Here is a 14,918-nt window from a genome sequence, read left to right as displayed (position 1 = left end):
ATGTTTGGTGATTTTACTAAAAGTAGGAACAACTTCTGATGGTGTTCCAAATGTTTTATTCCAAGGAAGTTATGAAGGCCTCAACAATGATCAAATAACTGGGTGGTCTTCTCGCCTTGGTATAGGATACTATCAATGGTTGAGAGGCCCTATCAATCATCTTCGAAGAGAACAAAGATCAGAGTATGTGGCAAATATAATTTGTCACATCATAGATTTTCTCAACATATGATGACTGCTCCTCGTGGAACTTGTCCCTAAAAGAGGAGATAATGTCACGGACATATGCATGTAAGTGAGTAATTACATATATAAATATGTAGAAATAAATAAAAGTAGGTAAAAGTAAGTTAATTCTATAATATTTGCTATGGAAGCTTCTTAGAAGCTTTGTAGACACTGCTTTGACTTTATAGGTGTCTTTAATTGACTTTTTGGGATTAGATATGTGGTCAATAAGTTGGCCATGTGCCACACATATTGTTAGCTTGAAGACCAAACTAACTATGTGGCCTACACGTAGAAAAACTTGCCTTGTAAGTCAAGGCATATGTCCTACAAAGTCAACACATATTGCAGGTCCTATAGAACATCGCCATGTAGCCCCTAGTTAGATAGTATATATAAAGACAAGAGTGAAGCCTTCTTCACTCTTGTCAACTTTTTTCTTGCTTCAAGTCTAATTTCAAGGGTCTCTAGTTTTCTTGGCTTTTGGCAATAGCCATTCTAGTTTCTTTTTTAATATACATATCAAGTTAGGGTTTTTTTGGCATCTTTCTTTGAGAGAAGTCTCACTTGTTTATTTGTTTTTATCATGTTCTTATCCTTGACAGATAAACAAGTTATAATTTATTCAAAGTTTAAGTTACTTAATTTGTCTTTAGTATCTTCAGTTTGTCATAGCAAAAAAGATGCTAAAATTTGTTTTGAAGTTACTTATTCAAAATTTTGTATTTCAATAGTTGAATTATCTAAGTAATATTACAAAAAAATCACTATTCTATTTTAGAACTATTAAGTTCTTATCATATTATATAAATTCAAATACTAATATACTATCTTTTAAATGAATATATTACATTGAAATTTTATTTTTAAAAAAATAATTAATTAATTAAAGTAACCACATTAAAATTATTACAACACCAAATTAACTTATGCATCATGAAAAATTAAATTACAACACTAAATTAAAATGAATTTGGTGTTATTTACTACTATGTTGTTAAAATATTAGTATCATATCACATATTAATAATTTTCACAATTTAAAATTGACAACTTCAAGTTCTTTATTCACATAAACATTTGTGAAAAACATAATTATCAAGATAGAAAGAATGCATAACATTATTGAGAGTCCAATAACAATTCACTTTGATCATCTTATATTTATTTATCTATTAATATATCTACTTGTAGTCTTTTCATTCTTCATAGTTAATATAAGAATCACTAACTTATTAAGCCAGACTACCTTGTATTGCCATTACGATTAAGATTGGTCCTAGGAAATGGTGATGATTCATTACATTTATAGTTGACCACGGCTGATTTCCACAACCGAGTCTTAACACGTTAGTGCCTCTAAAATCAACTGTGAAGAATGGAAAGACTTCTGATGAATCTCAAAGTGTCCCTGTTCGATCCATTATTGACACTGGTGCATGTATGATCCTGCTCCAGATGATAATAGTCCCAAAGTAGCTAAACAAGAACATTACAGACTCCAAAAGGACTGTTTGTTTATCTACTGACTTGGAAAGAATCCTTTCCAGGCTTTGAAGGGAAGAGAACACCCAACTGGAAGAAGCATTCTATTGAGTGACGACTAGTCTCTTAAGCTGAGACAATTGTTTGCGTGACCCACAAGAAAGAAACGCCAGGAATCTAAAAGGTACAGATCTATTGCAATCTGTGGATTCTTGAGATGCCAACACGTCAACACAGGATCCCATTGAACTTACAGAAAATGAGTGACTACGTGGTACAGGGGATTGGTGCACTCCAACAATAGCCAGCACAAATCATTTGAAAAAAAGGTTATGAATGTGAATACCATTCGGTGGAAGCGTGATTCTCATTACTTTCGTAACACCCTAGTTGAGCCGCACATTCCCTCACAAGGAGAGAAGATGCAAACGAAGTTGTGAAGGGATATGACGGAATACTGGTAATTCTATGAAGCAAATGCATTATCCTCAAACAAATTCTAATCTGGTACTAACCCCAAAAATGTCGCGCTATTGTTGTTCTTCAACAGCAAGAACTGATAATAACAAGCTTGTTCTCTGAATGGCTTTTGGTAGCTCCTGCATCACCTGCAAATCGAATGATGCTATATGATTAGCACATTCAACACGATACACGTGCAAAAAACAAAAACATAAAACATAAAAATAAAATAAAAAACACAAATATAACCTAGAGGCCTTCACATGTGATTTACCTTTTAATGGATTTAAGTAACGGCAATGGAAAGTCACGATAAATGTGTGTATATATATATAGATGGGGCAGAAGGCAGTAGAAAACATAGTTCCGAAAGGAAAATGACTATGCAAATGGCTGCATCAGTGATTTATGTACCTGTTCACGTTCCTCGGGCAGAACCAGGTAGGAACCTGCCGTGTTCAGCGCCCCTATCAGAACTCTCAGTGGATCTTGCGCTTGCTGCGACCATGAATCATACAGAGCCACCGGATCAATGCATATTTTTAAAGAATTTGGGTTTGATCAGAAGGGACAAGTTCTTTTTTCAATGTCCATAATGAAAACAGAACGAAACTGAAACTTCAACAAGGCAACGTCCAACTCAGCCATCCTAGCAAACGCTGCACTCAAGTCTGCTTCTTTTCAACCGTCAATAATCGGATTACACCTACAAAGACACACAAGACAAAAAGTGCATAATTGAGCAAAAGTTAAACCTTAGGGTAGTCACGGTAAAAGCGCACAGCTCTGGCCTCTTTTAATAAGGACAAGCATTCCACAGCTTTCGCTCCCACCCTCATGCCTGTCAATACGATTAGGGTTGTAAGATTCTTGAAACAACGGAATACATTGCAAATAAGATTAGGCGAATTAGCATTGAGAGGAAGGTTTTGAAAAATCCTTTCGTAAACATTAACGCCCAGTGTCAGTAAGTGTTCACCTGTAGTGAGGTGGGCCACATGAATTGCAAAAATATGTGCCAATAATCGAAGACATCCTTCTGCTGGACCATTCTCTGTAGATGTAGCACTGAGTCCTATTTGCTCTAAGCGCTGACATCAAACAATATAAACCGGTCATCCACTAGCACACACACAATTTCAGCTTTTGATCATGTCAAATCAGTTTCAATGCACTAAAATAACAAGACTGAAAAATGTCTTTTCACAACGAACTTTTCCCATTTATCCTATGAAAAGGGTAACTAGGTAGGTACCTTAATATAAGCAGTCGTTTGAGTCGTGGGAGCTCCAACCTCTAAAGACATACCAATACGACTGGTTGCTTCGCTCAAAGCTTGAATATCTGCTGCAAGCTCCTGACCAAAATCAAATCTTACCAGTTAAAGAACAAACCATAGTAGCTATGTTCATCAACCCAATACTCACAAGCTAACTTGGTGAGAGTTATAATGATTACTTGAGAATGCAGATTCGAAGATTTGACCTATCCTTAACCTCATAATCCCCTAAAAATTGCTCAAGGAAAATGGTCAATCTAGGATATATATGAGCCCTCGTCAGACTTCTTCCAGTAAACATCATATTAGTCGTAACATCCAAGTTCAGCTTCTTTTGTAATGATAGTGCCCTCTTCCAAACAAGGCTCATAGGCGAACTACAAACTTCAAATTGGCTACTGATATGAACCAGTCTTGTAAGATATGAATTCGAAGCTGAGAGATGAGATTGGAGGGTTGGCTGACCTCATGACGATCGAGTCCAAGACTGGAGTCAAAAGTGGCTATAGCTAATGAAGTTCTGTTGTCAATATCGTCAACACTATCAGAGGCAATTGTATCACCCTGGGTTCTTGAGTTCTTTACTGCTGCGATAACATCCTTCAAAGCTGTGTAGACTGCAAGCTGAGCCACAAAGATACGCAAAAAAAACATTTACTTCAATGCCAGCTACTCAATTTGGCGAACATGGCATGATAAGAGCAGTGTCATTTCTGTGTGAGAGGATTTGCAAGAGCTACTTACAAGGAACTTAACATACACACAGAACCACGAATCAGTGAGCAATCAAATCGAACATACATACCGAACCTAGATATTAGAATTCTTTGCATGAGTAAGGATTTCCATGTGGAGTTCGATGTTTGTGTCGGGATTTTTGAGAACAAACCAAGCTTAAAGAAAACAAATCTTCCAAGACCAGCCATGGGCATAGTTTGGATACAAACCTGGTCCTGTAGGAACTGCATATAGCGTTGTTCGCCAAAGTTCCAGCGTTCGAACGGTGGCAGCGGCTTTGCTTGCACTACTGCCAACTCCCCCTGCCCTCTCGTCCCATGACCTAACATAAGTACTGAAAGAAACAACTAGTCTAAACTAAAAGAAGGGTATATGACAGAATAATGCAGTGCCCGCAAGGTTCTCACGGATTACACGATAGTGATATTGAGCAGCATAGGTCCACTCGTAAATAGCATCTGATATGTCACCTTAGATTCTAAAAGTTGCAGGCGCCGAACAAGCTGTTCATAAAAAGGCGCAGTGTCTTCCGAACTATACGTTGGACTAAAACTCTTCAACTTTAAGTTTTCTAGCTCAGCTTCAGTGCCCTCGGCTCCCCACGCCTCCACCCGAACAAAGTCTACTTTCCCTTTCGCTGCCATGTCAGGATCTATGCCCAATTTCTTTTGTTGTTGAGCGGCAGTTTCCTACACCCACATTTCACGAGTAGAGAAATTAGATCGAGAAAACCCGTTTGCATCAATATAGACATATTCGAGTCGGTAAGATCTATGTTATTTCACCAAATTTGTAACTCAAAGGAAGAAAACGAATCAGCAAAAGTCATGGCATTACATCACAGACAGTGTCTACAGCAACAGATGACTGTCTATGCATTGAGACTCATATCACAGCTTAAAGTTCGTCTTCAGGGAAATTGGAGGTCTTTTCAAGGACCAAACCCTTGAAACAGAATGGTTTTCAATACAACCCAGTATCGTAAGTAAATTTCAATTATTCTTCCTGGAACCCACATCACTTCGAAATTCATGAGACCCTAAATGCACATCGGCCCCGCTTCAAGATCCATCCCGATTTACATTATACTAGAGAAAGCCCCAAAACAAACCATGGTCAGAGCCTTCAAATGACCTTATCCACACTTCTGAGCACATTCTGGAGCTGCCTTGAGCCTTCTTTCACAGCAACGGCGCGTCTGTTATCCTCCCGTCTCACACCGCCACCACCCAGATATTGCTGCTTCCCTGCACCTCCACCTTGCTTCTTCGCCTTCTTCTTGTTCTCGTCACCCCCTCCAAACCCCTTCCTACTGCTCTCCCCATCCCGGTTCACCACCCGAAGGCACACCACCGAGGGCGATGTCGTTCCAATCTCATGGTGAAAGCGACCGTGAGCACTCAGATAAGAATGCGACACCCCCGTGTGGGTCACCCCCAACCTCATGCTTCCTACCCCTCTATGGCTGATAAAATCCAATACGTGGCCGACCCAGTCACAAATTGTGTCGCATGTCACGCAATCCTCGAGCTCTCTTCTCCAGCAGCAACCTATCACTTAAATCATCAAAACAAAGAAAGAAAAACACCGCTTCTTCTCCCAACACAATTCAAACCTCAGGCTCAACAAGAGCAATCCAACATTGACTACCGCAATGAGCCAGAGCGGTAAACATCAAATAAATACGCAAGAGCACCCAGTGGGCGGGTGAGGCGCAACTACGCAACTTGGAATGCGATTGTTAGAACTGAGCTGGAGGCAAATGAACACAGAATGGCGCATTGGAAGGTTTCGCAATGAACGAATCTGAGAGAGAGACTAAAGCCTGGGCTCGAACATGAGGTGACTTCACTTCCACAGGGTGCTTCAACACAAGATGATGTTGCTGCGATGCATGAAGTTACAAATCTTGGGGAAGCTTGCGACCAGCATTAGGACTTTACTCTGCGACGACGATTTTTATATGCCACTGTGACGATGACCTAGCCAGTGCAGTTTCTCCAACACAATCGAAGCAGATACTTATTCTCACATCCAAAAAAAAACCAGTGGTAAAGTGCAGCCGTTAGCTCTCCAAATGTACAGTATCACTGAATTCTGATGCCTATGCTTGTTCCCAGCTTTCCTTTTTCTTTTCTTACTTAATCGTTCGCTAGATCCTAAATTCCAGACACTCATACCTCAATTAAATCCTTTTTAAAGATTATATTTGTTTATTTCATGACATTTTAGAATTTATTTATTTCTTGGCATTTAGAGTCGAATTGAAGTGGGAGCTTAAAATCTACGTGGAGAGTTCCACGTCATTTAGATGACGTCGCAATCTCAACACGTGCAGCGGAACAGGGGCAGGGTGCGGAGAATGTGCCAGTGCGAGCCTCGTCACTACGTGTCGCAGAAACCTCCTTTTTCAATCGACTGGCTCCGCCATCTTGGGCCGTCGGATTTCTGGGAACGGTGGGAATGAACGTGAGGGAACCAAGGGGACGGGCAGGTTGGAGGGCTGTAGGTTGGGAACTCTGAACCCATTCCTCATTGGGCCCGCACTGAATCCACATTGACGTACATGGATGATGAATTTTGTGTAATATAAAAATATAAATTCTGTAAAATATAAAAATTATGCAATATATTTTTCATTTCTAAATTAAATTTTTAAATATTTATTTTTACTTCCGTCTATTTTAGTAATTTTTTACATTATCTTAATGAACACAATATTTTTAAAAAAAAATTAAAAATTTACATCACATTAACATACAACATAATGATCCAAAAAAAAGGAAAAAAACTTAAACATAAGTATTTGGATAATTTTCAAAATTATATAACATATGTTATTTCAATGAAAATAAAAAATTAAATTAATGGGGGTTATAGTTTAATGACAACAATATAGTTCAATTTTAAAATAATAGTCTTAAAGCTTTAGTAATGCACAAAACATCTTAGTTTTGAGTTATATATATATATATATATATATATATATATATATATCGTATAATAATAATTATAAAGAGTTTATAAAAGAGGTATTTTAAAACAAGATATACCTTACACATAGTAAACTTTACAGTTAAGAATAAATAAAAACTTATAAAATTAAGATGGTAGGTAAGATAATTAACCAATTTTCTAATTATTTAATCTTGTAAATGTTCATTTAATTTTATCATGGATATTTTTTATTTTTTTAAGAAGTGTAATCTTTAATTAAGATAGAAATACAAATAATTGCAATAGAAGTCTTGCTAAAAAATGTAAGAATAAATCCATATAAAGCATTGGAAATTGGAAAAAGATCCAAGTTACAAACTTGTTTTTGAAGCATTATAAGACATTTGTATAACATTAAATATAATAAAAAAAATAATGAGAAATATACATATATATATATATATACACACATATATTATTTAAATAAACTTAAAAGAAATAAATAAAATAACACAATTGAAGAAAAAATAAGATTTTATGTTTGCATATACACATAATATAAATCAAAGAAGTTTATAGTTTGAATTTAATGGGATTTTTTTCAAGTAATATACATATAAGATTATAAGATTTTTTTAAATAATAATAGTTTTTTCAGCCGTTTTTATATTAAAACTTAAAAACCTACCGCCCTCCATACTGCCCTGTCTCCAACCTGCCCCCCCTGGTTCCCCTACGTTCCCAGAAATCCGATCAGCGGTTGAGATTGCATCTGAGCTGCAGTTGAGATCCGACGGCTCACGATGGCGGAGCCAGTCGATTGAATACGGAGGTTTCTGCGACACGATTCTCGAGGTAGTGCGAGTGAGCTCTCGGAATCAGGAGACTTGGAGACTTGAGGCGAGATAAGTTGTCGACCTTTTTCGAGCTTCGTTTTTCATACTGTACACTGTGGGTGCGCTGAACGGCGAGTGTCGTTGTTCGCCCTATAAAAGAATCAAGCGGTGTGTTGAATCCCCCCTTCTGGTATTTTCTCCCTGTATCATTCCTTTGCCTTGGTAAGCTTCGTTAGAGCTTGGTCGTTCCCGGGTTTCGCTGATGGGCATTTGATTAGGTTTTAGAATCTGGAGCGTGATTTGGAGGTTTAGGGATTCGTTTAGTTACGATGACGGGTTTAGGATCAGTATGAGGTGCGGGTTTGCGGAAGTTTTTCTGGAATCAAGGGTTTTTGATTCCTGCTGACTTAGCTAGAGATCGGAATCATAAGAATAGAGAGATTACGAGGGAGAGGAGTTGCTTCGGCATAGGTCTGGTGAGACAGTTTTTATTGTGCGGAGAGCGGTATTAGTCAGCTCGAAATCATAACATAATTTAGGGCGCTATTGTTTCAGGACCGTTTAACTAGGGCATGTTTGATCAGCTATATGCATTTATTTTCAGCTTGGCCGGTTCAGTGATGTATGGGATTTTAGGTGTTGGAGCAGGTGCCAATCAAACTCTGGAACGCATTAGAAGATTTTATCGTAATTTTTTAGTGCATCTCATTGCTCTCACTTTGTCTGTTGGGATACATCTCCACTATATATTGGCTTTGACAGATTTTTACGCCTTTATATTCTAGGAACGATCGAGAAATTTTCGAAACAGAGCGCGGGATCCCCACGATGACGTAACAGCGCATCGAGTGCTGTCAACGTTGAACCTGGTTGTACGTCTTTAAGAGAGTACTTCCCGACTCACGTCATACGATGATATCTTACAACATGAATAACATACCACGCCATCGACATAGTTTGTCTTTCGTCTATACCCTTTTAAAATGATCTAAACGTAGAATTAAGTTTAGTTTTATGGTTAAATGGATTAATATTCAATTTCTCAAGTTCTAACTTCTGTGGACCCTTGATACTAACGTAGAAATAGCTGAAAAATTGTGTTGATGCAGGAGATGGAGCGACCACCCCAACGCCAGTATGAAGAGAACTGGGATGCAGCTATTGACCTTACCTTGAGACGCTTTGTTTATGGTTCCCTCTCTGGAGCCGCAAGTGCCTTGCTCCTCTTTAGGAGCCCCTCTACGCGCTGGGCTGCTGTGGCTTTTGGAGCTGGCGCAGGCATTGGATCAGCCTTCACAGACTCATCCAAGCTCTTTCGTGGCTCGTTTGGTGCCAGTTCGCCGTCCATCTCATCATCGCCACCCGCTGTTGTCCCTGATGCCCAACCCAGCTCTGTCGATCCAGTTCGGGAGCCACCTCAGGACTCGAAGCTTGAGCGCTCTGAGGAGCCTGTCGTGAAAGATTCTCAATAAATTGAAAATGAATTCAGATTAAATCTTTGGTGACTGACACTTGTCATCGGTTAACTATCCCTGGTGCTCACCACTGAGAAGCATTTAATACTAGTACGTCTTGATGCGGCGTGAGTATTAGAATGAGTTCAGAAGAGCAGGACGACCAGAGTTTCTGTTTGCCTTCACCAGAAACACAATTAGCAGCCATTTGTGAAGGCTGATTTGAGGACGTTTCCTTGAACTTCGTAGTTTTGCAGAAGCTTTCTTGGCAAACGATGACCATTTTGCATATCTTGTCATTTCCTCCATTCTTTTTAGTGTTTGTTATGGCAGCTGTAATCTGCACTCACTTGCAAGTTGCATTTTTAGCAGCATCGCTTACATTTACGTCTATATTGGTCAGCTTGCGGCACTTAAACTAACAGACAGGAGGGGTTTGCAGGAATGTCTTCTGTGCAGCACTCTGAGCTTCGTTATCAGATCCTCCTATTGCATCGAATCTGAAAATATGAGGCTATACACAGTGAAGCTTCTAATATAGTGCAGTAATTGAGTTAGAACTCCACATCCCATATCAACATAGTTAGTATTATTTACTTTTTCAAATGATGCATATATGTATTCATACATGAATGTATGTATATACGTGAAAGAAAGTATATAAATGAGTATTTCCCAACACAAGAGGAGCGCAGGCGAAGCGTGGGAGGCAATCCAAATGGAATTTACAGCGGCTCACGTGTGTGAATATTTGTATATATATGCATATAATTATACATCCAAACAATTGTTACATCAATTTCTCATCACATTCATAAAACCAACACCGAATACGGGACTAAAAGTAACCTTAAACGGTAATGGTTTTTCAATTGGCGCGTATATATACATATATATATATATATATATACAAATGCGCACATAATTCACAAAATTCAATAGCGGACTTTGAGCTTTATTCTTGTAATGAATCAACATAATTCCAAACCACTCATCGACGCGATTGATCCAAACCATATTCATCACTGAACTCCAAAAGACGATGATACCAGTGCGTGAGTTATAGCAAATTGTTAAAACAGTTACTGAATTACATATTCAAATGGAGCAAGTTTGTCTTGAAAAGTCTTTTAACACGAACAGTGTCATTTTTTAAAATGCGGTACAGGATAGACACCCAAAGCATAAAATAAAATTTACATGCTGTTTAAAAACATTCCCCAGCTTAAAAGAGAAACGCCCGAGAACGATGATGCTAAGTTTAAAAAAGAGAAATTGTTATTCCATAAGCACAACAAATGAACCTACAAAACTAAAATTTTCATGCGTATTATTCAGATCCATTGTGTTGAGGAAATTGACATCATGCAAATGGGGATACCAAGATGGAACGCTCGGCAAAAATCAAGCTTGTTCACAAGCAGTCTACGAATCAGCTTGATTACAAAACTGATCGACACGAGAAAACCAAGAACTAATTAGTGTTCTCCATGACTTTCGTGCTTGTACTCGAATAAGCCGTCAGGTCCTGCAAAATAAATAATACAATTTGGAGGATTCTGTGTCAATTGCGGCATAGGCGAGAATGATTCTGAGTCCTCAAATTAAAAAAGCAATTTGAAAAAGGAAAAAAGGAGGATAACCTACCCCATGGGAACTGCTTGTTACGGATGTGCAAATAAGAATATCCCTGTCATTACCAGCAAGAAAGCACATGAGAAAAACTTTGTGCACTTGTTACTATTAACTGAAAGAACTCTTGATGAAACAAAAAAAAAAAAAAATGATTCACAAAATTAACAAACCCCTATCGTGAAATAAAAATCTTTTCACGAAGGTTTGGATTCCGGACAATCTTGGACGACTACATACCGGTGTCTCTCCTCCATGACCATGTTCCTCATTAGCAAGTGTGTAGATGCCCATACCAACACACATTATGTAAGCTGCAATTGTGATGCTACGCCATTTCGCCGTCTCCTCTGGGTCACCACATTAATTCACAGTAAGCAAATGCACACAGGTAACCGTCTCCCAAATATAGCCACAGAAGCTGTTCTGTACGAAACAAATGTTAAACTAACACTATAAAGCCGTGTTACGTACATCCTCTCAATCGCTTGTTCCAAATTGTCGAAAGGTTACGACTCGGAGCTCTATAATACTGTAGAAAGTGACCACACTAACCCAAAAGAATCTATGGTCTACCAAGAACCAGCCACCTCTAGGAAGTGAAGAGGTCCATAAATGCATGTAAAGTCACTCAAAACACGTCTCGCATTCCACTAATCCAAGAAAAAAAAACATTTTTCGTTACATAACTCCTAATCCGAAAACATGTCATCCTCGATCCCGTCACGACATTTTTCTCACACAATCAGACACAGATTAATACATAAATAAATAAATAGATAAAAACAATGAAACAATAGAAACCCTAATCTACATTCCCACCAGTCAAGCAATATCAGCTTCTGCGAGAAAAAAACAGAACAAAACTCGATGAGCTGATTCGGACTCAGTGCATTACAGACGGAGCCCAATTCTTACAAAAAAAAGAGCCAGACGAGATTCACGAAAGCTTACCGGCGTCGTCATGTGCATGAGACTTGGAAGCGAAGAAGCGCTTGGCCACGGCTCCATCGCGTGCAGTCTGGCTGAGAGGGCTGGCAACAGGTCGACTCAACAGACTACCAACCCGTTGCCGAAGAGCCTGAGCCATGGCTACAAGAGAGTGAGAGAGTGAGAGAGTGGGTGAGAAGGAAACCCTAGCGAATGAGGCACTCTCTTGCTTGCACAGTTTGTGGGGATCTGTCAACAATCACGATCTAGAGACCCCACTAAAGCAGCTTTGCTCTCTCCCTCGTTCGGTGCTTCTCCTCGGCACGGTTTTCAGCACCCCACGGAAATAGGACATTTCACGGTGCTCGGTCATCCTGCCCTATCTCCGCAGGAATGGGAAAGAAATAGCAGAACGGAAAGTTGGGTGCAGGGCCGTTCTCGCGGTTATGAGTCCAGCGGTTACGGGGGATGTTTTTATGACAGTTACCGGCTTATCAGACATTGAAGACGAGGACTCGGCGACTGCAGCGGATCGGAATCACGTCGCATGGCGTTGATGGATATGCGTGGATTCACTTTCAAGCTCTGGATCATGAGTACACGGGCCATCCCACTTCTTCCTAGACCCCTCCTCAGGCACCATATCTCTCACAATTACGATGCTGGTGACAGTTTGAACCACGCTTTTAAGAGTTGCCGGTAAACTGTTTTTGTTGTGATCTGCTCTCTTCAGCAGATTGTTTTTATCTGCATCTAACGTTGAGTTTGAGTAGAAGAATGTTTGCAAGTAGGTTGGAGATTACCTTAGCTGAGAGCAGTGTAACTGATCCTGTTACTGAAGCTGGACCGCCATCGATGAGACGTGAGTGACTGCCAGGGGAGGACGGTGATCACGCTGGGTGTGCATTGTAGGGCCCTTTTGTACTTAGTTTCAGTGATTCCTGCCATGTTGCTGTTCTGTTTGCGTTGGTACTAGCCGGGTATCACACTGGTTGTGCAGTGAAAGATCATCTGGACAGTCAATTCGGGATGATTTCAATGACTTGCAGCGTTGTCAACTACGAGGCTGACCTGTTCCATCAGTGGAGAAAGGAATGTGGGCATGCAATCCTCAACTCAGGTTAAATTGCGGCACATGTGGTAACACATATCACTTCGAAGCTGTGGGGATGGCGTATCGCTGCAAGCACGATCTCCTACTCGTCGCTGCGTTGATAATCTTCTCTGCTGACTGGAAAAACCTCACGACCTATGCGCAGACAGACATCGACGAGTGGCTGGTGGCTCACAACGGCGCACGTAGTGATGTTGGTGTTGCGCCGCTCACATGGAACTCGGCTGCTTATGACTACGCTCTTTCCTACGCTCTGACCCAGGCAGACAGTTGCCGGCCCTTGACTCACTCCACCGACAGTCCCTATGGCGAGAATCTGGCCTGGTTTAGCAATGCTTCGAGGACACCCACCGATGCCGTGGCTTTATGGGTGGAGGAAGAGCAGTACTATGATTACGCGTCGAATTCTTGCGCTGAAGGCGAGACGTGTGGACACTACACTCAGGTGGTGTGGGGTGACACAACGAGTGTGGGATGTGCTTCAGTTGATTGCTCCGACGGTGGAATTTATTTTATATGCAGCTACGACCCTCCCAGAAACGTTGAAGGAGAGCGACCTTACTTCTCGATCTTCATGCATTTTGCAGCTGCAACCTCGACGCGGGTGCGGGAGGATTGGTAGCAATCCCCGATCCTAAGGTGGGTGGTGTGTTGGTCACTGGTAATATTTGTAAGGTGAGAAGTGTTTATAATCCTTGCACATAGGATGAGAATGAAAAGATAGATAAGTTCGGAGAGGTTTGAAAGATGCTATCCAGTTTGTGTTCTCTTCTTCTATATGTTGACACAAGTTGGAGTTTTAGTTAGCACGTGCAGCATTTCCACAAGCGTCGCCTGATTCACCAGATTGCGGGGGGTTACAGCACTGTCGTTGTACGCATGTTGTGGTGAAACATAACACATTTTCCTCTGTGCCAATTTTGTGTGCAATTCAGTGCTCAGTTTGCTGAAATGGAACAGGAAGAGTTTTGAAATTCTGCTCCTGGGAGGTTACAATCCCTGATCTTTTTGAGCTGCATAGTGGCCAGTGAGAAAGTAGTGTATACTTAAACCAACCAACCTTTCCTCTGCACGATGAACTCTTGTCCGCAGATTGAAATGGAAGTTGATATGTTATGCATTCTGCAAAATTAGAAAACAAGCTGTCTGAATTTGCACAAGCAGTATCTACATTTACACAAGCAGTATCTACAAACGCGTGTGAGCATATTTACGAAGAAATCTAGTTGGTTCTAGAGTGCCCATTGGTCCATCACCGTGCTTTTCAAAGAAGTGACCGGTGTATTCACAGCTCAATTCAGAAAATTGAACTCAGGTTCATAAGGGGATGTTTCCACACACAAAGGATATGCAAAGTTGGGCATCGAACTAAGCAAGTAACATGTAACCAGTGTCGCACGGCCTCGATGATACACACAAGGCTAGAATTTGAAGGGTGGTTAGTTCGTCTCCTAACTTCTGATCTAATATATCCTGCGAAGCTATTTTTCAATCGGCCGCTCCCACATGTCTAGAACTCAATACAAATAGTCTAGAGCAGCATTGTGAGAAAAATAGAAAGTCAGATTGCTACACGATGAACAAAAGTTGAGAGAGTAAACTGCAACATGATAAAAAAGTACTACCATAAAACGGAATTACATAGACAGATGCTATGTGGGCAGTGTCCATTATCCATCCCCACAATGTGAAGGTTCTGTGTAAGGAAGTGACGTTTCTTGAGTCACCTACTGGTCGATTCGTTGGCTGAACATCATGTGTCCTGAGTTCTAAGGATAGAAAGGATTCTTCTGAAGGACTCGGTCACGAAAATTAAATACTCC

General features: G+C 40.2%; 4 protein-coding genes across 16 annotated transcripts; 2 read left to right on the top strand and 2 right to left on the bottom strand.

Annotated features, from left to right (window-relative positions):
- Positions 1-2,043: 2,043 nt before the first annotated feature.
- On the bottom strand, positions 2,044-6,116 carry LOC112282303 (uncharacterized). Of its 2 annotated transcripts, XM_024519735.3 has the most exons (10): positions 5,920-6,116; positions 5,327-5,742; positions 4,663-4,881; positions 4,402-4,494; positions 3,920-4,078; positions 3,431-3,532; positions 3,155-3,266; positions 2,931-3,016; positions 2,590-2,673; positions 2,044-2,321 (listed from the first exon to the last, which is right to left on the bottom strand). In XM_024519735.3, the coding sequence occupies exons 1-10, from the start codon at positions 5,972-5,974 to the stop codon at positions 2,244-2,246; spliced, it is 1,404 nt and encodes a 467-aa protein (XP_024375503.1). In that variant the 5' UTR covers positions 5,975-6,116; the 3' UTR covers positions 2,044-2,243. The 2 variants fall into 2 exon arrangements, with proteins under 2 accessions (XP_024375503.1, XP_024375504.1); XM_024519736.3 differs by lacking the exon at positions 5,920-6,116 and having other exon boundaries at positions 5,327-5,821.
- Positions 6,117-7,993: 1,877 nt separating this feature from the next.
- LOC112282305 (uncharacterized) lies at positions 7,994-9,708 on the top strand. Of its 11 annotated transcripts, none has more exons than XM_024519747.3 (3): positions 7,994-8,133; positions 8,751-8,837; positions 9,075-9,708. In XM_024519747.3, the coding sequence occupies exon 3, from the start codon at positions 9,078-9,080 to the stop codon at positions 9,435-9,437; it is 360 nt and encodes a 119-aa protein (XP_024375515.1). In that variant the 5' UTR covers positions 7,994-8,133; positions 8,751-8,837; positions 9,075-9,077; the 3' UTR covers positions 9,438-9,708. The 11 variants fall into 11 exon arrangements, with proteins under 11 accessions (XP_024375515.1, XP_024375512.1, XP_024375514.1 ...); XM_024519744.3 differs by having other exon boundaries at positions 8,751-8,853; XM_024519746.3 differs by having other exon boundaries at positions 7,994-8,155.
- A 967-nt stretch (positions 9,709-10,675) lies between these two features.
- On the bottom strand, positions 10,676-12,232 carry LOC112282306 (cytochrome c oxidase subunit 6a, mitochondrial). The gene is made up of 4 exons (XM_024519752.3): positions 12,006-12,232; positions 11,292-11,401; positions 11,067-11,109; positions 10,676-10,947 (listed from the first exon to the last, which is right to left on the bottom strand). Exons 1-4 carry the CDS (start codon positions 12,139-12,141, stop codon positions 10,898-10,900), a joined length of 339 nt encoding a protein of 112 aa, XP_024375520.1. The 5' UTR covers positions 12,142-12,232; the 3' UTR covers positions 10,676-10,897.
- A 306-nt stretch (positions 12,233-12,538) lies between these two features.
- LOC112282304 (pathogenesis-related protein 1A) lies at positions 12,539-14,255 on the top strand. 2 transcript variants are annotated; one of them, XM_073534156.2, is made up of 2 exons: positions 12,539-12,680; positions 12,982-13,814. In XM_073534156.2, the coding sequence occupies exon 2, from the start codon at positions 13,076-13,078 to the stop codon at positions 13,715-13,717; it is 642 nt and encodes a 213-aa protein (XP_073390257.1). In that variant the 5' UTR covers positions 12,539-12,680; positions 12,982-13,075; the 3' UTR covers positions 13,718-13,814. The 2 variants fall into 2 exon arrangements, with proteins under 2 accessions (XP_073390257.1, XP_090106359.1); XM_090250233.1 differs by lacking the exon at positions 12,539-12,680 and adding an exon at positions 14,031-14,255 and having other exon boundaries at positions 12,926-13,734.
- Positions 14,256-14,918: the final 663 nt, after the last annotated feature.

Source organism: Physcomitrium patens, chromosome 5, assembly GCF_059467195.1.
Source record: "Physcomitrium patens ecotype Gransden chromosome 5, ASM5946719v1, whole genome shotgun sequence".
Lineage (NCBI taxonomy): Eukaryota > Viridiplantae > Streptophyta > Bryopsida > Funariales > Funariaceae > Physcomitrium > Physcomitrium patens.
Note: the sequence above shows the minus strand (reverse complement) of the source record. Positions and strands in the feature narration are given on the sequence as shown.

Bases quoted from the DNA above. Each gene is read 5' to 3' on its own strand.
- LOC112282306 (XM_024519752.3), bottom strand. From the start codon at position 12,141: ATGGCTCAGGCTCTTCGGCAACGGGTTGGTAGTCTGTTGAGTCGACCT. The intron at 11,110-11,291 runs GTATGTAGTCGT...TGGTAATGACAG, and splicing joins GTCATGGAGGAGAGACACCG to GGATATTCTTATTTGCACAT. The intron at 10,948-11,066 runs GTAGGTTATCCT...TTTATTTTGCAG, and splicing joins TAACAAGCAGTTCCCATGGG to GACCTGACGGCTTATTCGAG.
- LOC112282305 (XM_024519740.3), top strand. From the start codon at position 9,078: ATGGAGCGACCACCCCAACGCCAGTATGAAGAGAACTGGGATGCAGCT.
- LOC112282304 (XM_090250233.1), top strand. From the start codon at position 13,076: ATGTGGGCATGCAATCCTCAACTCAGGTTAAATTGCGGCACATGTGGT.
- LOC112282303 (XM_024519735.3), bottom strand. From the start codon at position 5,974: ATGCGCCATTCTGTGTTCATTTGCCTCCAGCTCAGTTCTAACAATCGC. The intron at 4,495-4,662 runs GTGACATATCAG...ACGAGAGGGCAG, and splicing joins TGCAACTTTTAGAATCTAAG to GGGGAGTTGGCAGTAGTGCA. The intron at 3,017-3,154 runs GTGAACACTTAC...TCGTATTGACAG, and splicing joins TGTGGCCCACCTCACTACAG to GCATGAGGGTGGGAGCGAAA.